General features: G+C 44.7%; 1 protein-coding gene and 2 non-coding genes across 4 annotated transcripts in view; 2 read left to right on the plus strand and 1 right to left on the minus strand.

Annotated features, from left to right (window-relative positions):
• The window catches only part of dpp (decapentaplegic morphogen), a 36,561-nt gene extending 33,051 nt beyond the window's left edge, over positions 1-3,510 (plus strand). For both annotated transcript variants that reach the window (XM_043213720.2, XM_070276893.1), the window contains exon 3: positions 1,514-3,510. In XM_043213720.2, coding sequence (XP_043069655.1) covers positions 1,514-2,424 — 911 coding nt within the window. In that variant the 3' untranslated portion in view covers positions 2,425-3,510. The remainder of the gene's footprint in view (positions 1-1,513) is intronic.
• A 315-nt stretch (positions 3,511-3,825) lies between these two features.
• TRNAY-GUA (transfer RNA tyrosine (anticodon GUA)) lies at positions 3,826-3,931 on the minus strand. Its single transcript has 2 exons — positions 3,895-3,931; positions 3,826-3,861 (listed from the first exon to the last, which is right to left on the minus strand). It is a non-coding gene; the product is annotated as a tRNA-Tyr (tRNA).
• A 2,398-nt stretch (positions 3,932-6,329) lies between these two features.
• On the plus strand, positions 6,330-6,420 carry TRNAY-GUA (transfer RNA tyrosine (anticodon GUA)). The gene is given in 2 exon segments: positions 6,330-6,366; positions 6,385-6,420. It is a non-coding gene; the product is annotated as a tRNA-Tyr (tRNA).
• Positions 6,421-8,855: the final 2,435 nt, after the last annotated feature.

Genomic DNA, 8,855 nt, shown 5'->3' on the forward strand with positions numbered 1-8,855 from the left:
AGGTTTTTTCCTCTAACTCTTCGAGCGATTTGTTTTATAAATCGTATAAATATTTGCATTTAGGTTCAGGAACTAACCAATATATTTGAATATATGAAAATATTGTAGTTTTATCGTTTTATTAGCAAGGGGTTAAATTGTATTCCTTACCTAGACTTTCCACCTGCTACCGCGTCGCCAAAGGCTCCTACTTATCGTGTACAGAATATTAAGATTTTCACTCATTTCACCACGTACTTTCCGATACAAAAATGCGAATGAAGAGCATCCAGGATTTTCCCTGAAATTCCGTTTCATCTAAGCGATTTGCATACCTGCGTTTGACGCGTTCTGTCCTTTTTGGCGAACCCGACCTGTATCATTCACGCAAGCGCTGTGAAATCACGCGGAATTTCCGCGGCTGTCCAAAATGGACCAGAGACGTGGGCCGAAAGGACACTCATGTGTCCTTTTACCTGCCCAACCCGCGATGTCAGCCCAAACGTGACCTTGAAATATTTCCTCGGAATTACACCAGTAACGTTTAGCGCATGCGCTAAATGGCTTTTATATTGTATTTGTAAAAATAACAATTATTATTAAAGCGTATTTCGCATTATTTTCCGCAGGATTAGAGTACTCGAACAATAAAGCAGTTAGGGCTCAGGTAGCTGATAGCTGGGCCCTAACCGAAATGCAAAATGCCAAATAACGCCAAGATCCTAAAGCCAAGTGTCTAAGCCGACTGTCTTTGAGTCGAGTTTGCCTCGGTTACGGCTCAGTTTGGTCCGCATCTGTGCCGAATTGTCGGTTTTCGATCTCCGATCTTCGGTTTGAGAACCGAGTTTACGACTCGCTTCTCTTTGTAGGTGGCACTTGAGGGTGTCGCCGACGGCGGCATCGATTCAAATTAAGATTTTCTTTTTTGGGCAAGTGTGCTGTGCAGCGTTTTCACCTTGTGGGATACATAAACACATGTACATGGTACATATATAGATCCGAGAAGGTAGGCTGGGGTGGGCCAGGGTCTTTAGCACAGGCGCCAGTTGTAAAAAGGCGGCTGGACAACTGGAACGTGCGATTGTCGACCCTTTGTCCCAGATTGATGCCCGAAACTGCTGGTGGCTTTCCCTGCACTTTCCACGCTCAAGTGTGGGTGTATTAAGCAGGGGGTACTTACCAAGCTCAGGTAGACGGTGTCCGAAGGTGTGTCTAATCAGCTGGCCGGACATCTGAGCCCGTTTTTATATCCCCCTGATCGAGCCTTTGCACTTGCACATGATCCACCGGATTTAATATCTTTATTCACCGATCCAGTGTGGGTTTAGGCGGGATTACTTTTTTAATACTTTAAAGGGAATCCGCTCGACACTTTTTATAGTGTCAGCAGACTTTTCCGCTCTAGGCTTTTATGTATAGTGTCAGGAAAACTAATCAAACTGAGACAGCCTATAGATTTCTAGAAGTTTATTTTAGTCTATATTTAATGATTTCAAAACTCATTTGCCTATTTTTCATTTTATTTCACTTGCAGATAGTAAAATCGACGATCGATTCCCTCACCACCACCGGTTTCGGCTGCACTTTGACGTCAAAAGCATTCCCGCCGAAGAAAAGCTGAAGGCCGCGGAGCTTCAGCTGACGCGAGACGCACTCAGCTTCCAGGCGGTGGCCAGGTCGACGTCTGCCAACCGGACACGGTACCAGGTGCTCGTTTACGACATCACCCGGGTGGGGTTGCGGGGTCAGCGGGAGCCGAGCTACTTGCTTTTAGACACCAAGACGGTGCGCCTGAACAGCACGGACACGGTCAGTCTGGACGTCCAGCCGGCCGTGGACCGGTGGTTGGCGGAGCCGCAGCGGAACTTCGGACTGCTGGTGGAAGTGCGGACCGTCCGCTCGCTGAAGCCGGCGCCGCACCCCCATGTGCGTCTGCGTCGCAGCGCGGACGAGGCGCACGAGCAGTGGCAGCACAAGCAGCCACTATTGTTCACCTACACGGACGATGGGCGGCACAAGGCGCGCTCCATCCGTGACGTGTCTGGGTCGGAGGGCGGTGGCAATGGGGGCGGAGGTGGCAAGGGCGGAAACCGGAACCGTCGGCACCATCGACGCCGCAAGAACCACGACGACACCTGCCGGCGCCACTCGCTCTACGTGGACTTCTCCGACGTCGGTTGGGACGACTGGATTGTGGCGCCACCAGGCTACGACGCGTACTACTGCCACGGCAAGTGCCCCTTCCCGCTGGCCGACCACTTCAACTCGACGAACCACGCGGTGGTGCAGATGCTGGTCAACGACCTAAACCCCGGGAAGGTGCCGAAGGCGTGTTGCGTTCCCACCCAGCTGGAGAGCGTGGCCATGCTGTACCTCAATGACCAAAGTACGGTGGTGCTGAAGAACTACCAGGAGATGACCGTGGTGGGGTGCGGCTGTCGATAGATTCGAGTGGCCAGCGACCGGCAGCAGGAACCGGAGCCGGTTCCCAGATTGAAGAGATAGCGAGAGCGAGAGAGCATCAAATGCTGTTTGGTTCCAAGCCGTCAATGCTTTAAACACAACGCAAACAAAATGGACTGAATATTTGAATTTTAAGTGTAAATCGTTAGACTTTAATCGTAACGTACGAGTATATATCAGGCTGCAGCCACGCCCCTACCCAGAAAGCCATCCACCAACCGCCCGAACGCCCACCCGCCCGCTTACCTTGGGGCTTCTGTCAGTTTCCCCAGCCAGGCTGGAGAAAACGCTAGATCAGAGCCGTATTCCCTTGGGAAATCAATAAAGGAAGAGAGCACGAGTCCACTGTAAATAGCCGCCACGCCCCCAAAAACACACGAACCCACCCGAATCTATCAGATACACGAGATCCCTCCGTATCCGATGGTGCGCTGCTGCTGTTCAAGAGGAAGCTTAGCGAAAATTCGACAGGGGGAGACCAATTGAACAAATTGTATAAAATTACTATTATTTAAAAAATACTATATCTGTGCGAATAATTAGTGTCTATGTAATTGTATGTGGAGAGAATGACGTTCTACTAGCCCTTTTGTTAATAATTTTATAAAGCGAATCCGTTGTAAATTAACTAGTTGCAGCATCAAAGCGGGAGTGCAAGAGGACGACGGAGCACATCCTGAAACTAGGTTCTGTAGCTATATGTATTAAACACTTATATACTTTATATGCAATGTTACGCAACTCACACAGAACACCACACATTCATCCGTAAGCATAAGCCAACATATCGACGAATCGGTATTGAACTTCGTTCCGAAATCAACTAAACGTAATTGTATAAATGAGGAAGCATATTCCTAAACAAAATATAAACGTATGGTCTATAAATATATGAAATACCAATTTACATCGTTATGCGTTCTAAGCTAAGCTCGAATAAATCCGTAAACGTTAATTAATACCTAGCCATTAAGCAGTAACAGTAAGCTCAGCATGTTGGATAAATTAATAGAAACAAAACAAAAAAAAAACCACAAAAATAAAATCTACGGAAGAGGAGTATCTATTCGTGCCTGATGTTGCAGAGCACGATTTGTATATGCAAACTTTTCACACAATATAAATTTTATTATTTTATTTATTTAAAAAAAGCAAAACATATGTTTGACGATGAAGAGAGCGAGAAGGAAAAGAAAAAATATAAAAGAAAACAATTTATTAAAAAAATCTAGCTGGTTTTTTATTTTTACGGGATAAAATAGGGTACATTAATAAAAAGAAGAGATATTTAAAGAGATATTTAAAGAGATATTTATTTCATAAAAAAGATCACTTTTGGTTCAAAAATAAAAATAATAAAAAACTTTAAATAAAAAAGTTTAATCCTTCGAGCCGGATTTGAACCAGCGACCTATGGATGCCTGCTCTGTGCTATTGCACCCGAATCTCTCACTACAGTCCACCGCTCTACCAACTGAGCTATCGAAGGTGATGAACGTCGAGGGGCGAACGGAAAACTTAGCTGGCTTATCTGAACGAAGAAAAAAATATATAAAAAAAAAAGTAATGCTTATCGCAGCATTAAACGAAGAAACAACACTGCCATAGGTATGCGTCCATACGTGTTACGATAACTGCGAATCGCAGTTTAGATTAAATAAAAGACTAGGGGCGAGTAAAAAATAAATAAATTGATATTAAACAAATCAGGTGGCGAAACCAAACGCGGAGCCACGACTCAACGGGTAATTTGTTGTCCGACCCAGTGCAAGTGACGCTAAAAAGCCAGATCGGGTGGAAGATAGCGATTCGATTGCATATCACCTTTCCTAGAAGCTGTCCAGCTTCGAACAAATTGCTGGCAAATGGAATGTCACAGAGCCATTGAATCTATTCGAACAGCTGAGTGAACTTAGATGCCGATAAGGCGGTCAACGTATTCACAGTGTAGTTCAACAAAACTTGAAAGCGAATTAGAATTACACAAGAGCCGGACAGTTTGGTTCCTCGAAGTGAGTAAAAAATAAATCAATGCTCTCTCAAGGTCAAAGTAAAATAATGAATTTAAAATACAAACGAGTACGAGAAGAACGGCTGATAAGAACGGGGCTTTCTCCGGACTCGGCTATTAATCTAAAAACGACCCTTTTCTAATTGTAGTCAGACCGATTGGAGTATTTACACTCCTCAATGAAACTAAGATCGAGATGCACGGCGTTCTCATTTCATCCGATTTCGAATCATGAAAGTGGTCGAATGAGTCACGCGGGGACCTTTTCCCCTCAAGGTTTATCGCAGAGGCAGAGCAGATTAATTTACACTGGTCATGCTGCAATGTGGCAAGTGTATTCTTCGGCTCAATTAAATGACTCATCAGGCGGCAATACGGGACTGCGAGCCACACACACAGCCGGGCGGACACCGAGAAGATAGAGTCCGCTCATGGGTCCTTGCCAAAAGCAGTGTCAGGCGGTCTTCCTCGGAACTTGGCAATTTTTTTCTTTGCCCTGCCAGATCCTGGCGATTGATAGGGGAACGCCCACTCTGAGGGACCGCTTTCCACTGACTGCTGGGAAAATTCATTCAATCAGCGGGAAATTAATACCCAGATCAAGAGCCAAGCCGACCAACTGATCGAAGTCGGGCGATAAGCAAAACAGGGTACTGATTTCGGCAGGGGCGGGGAGCAACTAGGCCGAGAGCCTGCTCCGAGTCATTCTTAAAAATTATGAACATTTGTTGTAACATACCTGAGCAAATTACAAAAAACACAGACCCTCGGACCTCGCCGCAGGAATCATCTTCCTTATCTAACAAGCCGTTTCGAGCAATCGATCGACACGCACACAGCCTAGCTCGGACCTTGCTCAATGGATCACACAAGCTGCCGCTCATGGCGCTAGCCCTCCTGCGCCCTCTCACCTGTCCCTGACCCGGCACCTGGATGTGCGTGTGTGTGTGTTTCTCTGGCTGTAATTATCCGTAAGCTGTCAGATATTTCGCTCAGCTTCCTCAAATGCACTTCTTGGCCAACATTTTTGACCAATAGCCAGTGGGTATCAGAGATGGCAGTCGAACCCAAAAATTATATTTTGGAAGATACTACTTCTTCTAATGAATGCTCTTTACTAACTTGAAACTATAAGAATTTTTAAAATAACATAGCTATCGAATTCGTAGAATATTCCAAACAAATACTATTGGGTCTAAAAATAAACCCTCCACTTGGACCGTCACCTTCGCATCTCTAATTTTTTAACACACATATAGAGAGAGGCAGATTCTCGTGTTTTCGGTGTCTTTTTTGTATTTTATGACTTGCCGCATTTTTTGGCATCCTAATTGGTTTGTTAAGTATTTCACCGGACTAGGCCTTTTGTCCCGGCCGTCCAAATTGGCCCTTTGGCTTATCGGAGCACACTTTGTCCGAGTGCTGCCACTGCCGGGGACCCTTCCAGGCCTCCAGGAGAGTTCTTCCCGCCACTTGACTGATAAGGCCGATCGTGCCTTCTGCGCGCCTGAGGCATGATTCACTTGCCGGCCCACAGGCGATGCTGATTGGAAACAGGCCATATATACAGCAAGTCCAGCTCCCTGGCGAGGATGACTCACGAGTGGCGTTTACTAGGTGGCCACGTTAATTGTCGCCCCGATACGCGTTGTCTTTGTTTACACCCGTTGCCGTCTTTTCATCTGTCTGAAAAAGAAGAAAACACAAAAGTCGAAAACCATCAGGCCTCACACTCAAAATTCACATTGCTGGCTCTGCATAAAAAGCAAAGGCCGTTTCCCCCACCCGTCAGCCAATAAACTAATTTCGGCTATTCCGATAAGTGGCGTTCGCTTGTGCTCTTCATGAACTCGTTTAGCAGCCGTCCATATATAGACCTTCGATAGCTCAGTTGGTAGAGCGGTGGACTGTAGATGATCGCAAGTGTAGAAATCCATAGGTCGCTGGTTCAAATCCGGCTCGAAGGAATCAATTTTTTTTATTTTAATTTTTTTATTTAACATTTTGTGGAAACAATTTTCAAAGAGGGGAAACATGAAATATATGAATAATTTAAAAAGTTTACTACTTTTTTTTATTTAAATAATATAATATCACACTTTTATGAATAATAAATTGTGGTTTTGTAAATTATAAAAGAATGTTTTTTATTTCTAACTTATTCTATTCTATCTATTGATATGGTTTAAAAATTTAAATTTCCATTAAAAAAAAAAAAAAAATTTTTTTGCTCAAAAAATCTTAAAAAATTAATTTTGGCAAAGACTATTTTATTAAGACTATTAAATTATATCAGCTATTTATAATCAATCATTCATTTCAACTATCGTGTAGAAAACTATCCCATTTCTTCGCTGTTGTCTCGAGAATACAGGTTGCCAAAACTTCAACTTCTTCGATTCCCCTAAGAAATGCACCGCGAAAATTTCGAATTTCGAAAAGAAACACTCGAGATCTGAAGCAGCTCATAAGAGAGAAAACAAATTGTAACAAAAAGTAAAGCCCTCAATTTGCATTTGTCCTCTCACAAAAGAACGGCCACAAAAAGCCGCAGTAATAACAACTGGCAACAAAGCCGAGGGGCACACATCGGCTGGCAAGTCCAATCCGGTCAGATGTCCTGCCGCTCTGGCTGCCGTTTTCTTTTCAATCTTTGCCCCGCCCTGTCCCCCACCCGTCTCCTCCCCTTCACCAATCCCATTCTCAACTTCATCCGCCTGCTCCTGGTCCTGATCCCAAAACAGATGCTATCAATACATCATTTGCCTTTGTGCGGCTGTCACAAATTCATTCACCTGTTCTCGGGCCACGACTTCATCATCGTCGGGCGTCCAGCGTCCAACGTCCGGCGTCCAAAGGAACAGCAGCCAGACAATTATACTGCGTTGATCTCCAATTAGGCTGTCGAAACTCCATTTACACGACCAACGGGCGTACCACAAAATATCAAGACTGTCTTTCATATAATAAGAAATATGAAGTCAGAAAGATACAAATGGAGAGAAGTACAGGGAACAGTGGATTCAACTCTCGTTAAGGTGCAAGTCATCATCGTCTCTCCTCCTCGGAGACCTCGGAACCATCATCATCCTCAGCCTTAGCCCCATTCCCATTCCCCATCGCCAGGTAAGTTAAGTAAATACAAATATGAATGAATTGCTCACCGGCTCGGGATCTGGATCTGCATCTGGATCTTGGCAGATCATCATCCGGCATTGTCTCAGCCATTTCAGCCTCCTCGACAGTCCACTTCCAAGTCCAAGTCAAGTGTTCAGGCGTACAACTCAAGAGTGTTTGCCCTTTCAGCGAGCTCGATCCCCATCTCCATCTTCGAACTCGATCTCTTAGCCATATAACAGTTGCACTTTTGCCCGGCTCAAGATCGAAATTCGTGTAATTTCTTAATGGCAATGTCCACATACACACACATCGGGTGTAGCATGCAATAGGTGGAATTCGTTTTGTATTTTCCTTTGGGAAGCCGTATATAGGTCTGGTGTGCTCGACCTTAATTAGTTCAACACTCATTAGATATTCCACAAGCCACAGGCATTCGCCAGTGCGCATTTGCATTCCGATTATGATGGAATGCCGACGAAGAACTTAATACTCATAATGGGGTATAGCGTTTTCTTCATTACTGAAATTCCAATAGACGATGTTTGGCCTCACGAGAAGAATACTCTAAAAAGTCATTATTTCATTTAATAATTCTATTACCAAGGCGCCTTAAGAAACTCTATTTCAAAGAAAGTAAAGATCCAGAGTTCCCCCTGGATCACCTGGATCATATGAATAACATTCCACAAAGCCATCTAGTCATAATTTAGGACTTCGATAAAGTATGACCCACACTTTTCCAAATCATTTTATTACGTGGGAATGTTGAACATAAATTTATTGGCTTAATTCAGGCTATTATCCTTCACCTACTTATTTTAAGACTTCCCGCCGGGTCATAAAGCATCTAATTCCGTAGGCCTTGTGGGCCAAGAGCATCCGTGGCGTTTCAGTAACCACAGGCTCACACAATCACCCTGGTCGCTTAAATGGGGCGCCACATTGATAGAAAGCATGGGCATGTGGTTAAAGAGCGTCGCTTTGTCTGCAGCCTCAGCTGCTCTGGCAAAAACCCAGACACGCATATACACAAATAAAAATATGAGAATAAAACACAAAAAAAGAGAAAGAAGTGCTGGCCAGGAGTGGAGCGGCCAGTGGCCGGGAGCAAGAAATCTTATTAAAGCGTAACTAAATGCCACGGATTAATGTCTAACAGGTGGTGGCACCCAACAGGTGCTGCGCATAAATGCCAGTTTAGTGGCCGGTCTGACAGCAGGACACGCTGGGAGCAAGAGGACCCCACAGCCTCTAGCTGGTTTTGCGACTACTGGTCGGGGCA

Source organism: Drosophila bipectinata, chromosome 2L (assembly GCF_030179905.1).
Source record: "Drosophila bipectinata strain 14024-0381.07 chromosome 2L, DbipHiC1v2, whole genome shotgun sequence".
Taxonomy (NCBI): Eukaryota; Metazoa; Arthropoda; class Insecta; order Diptera; family Drosophilidae; genus Drosophila; species Drosophila bipectinata.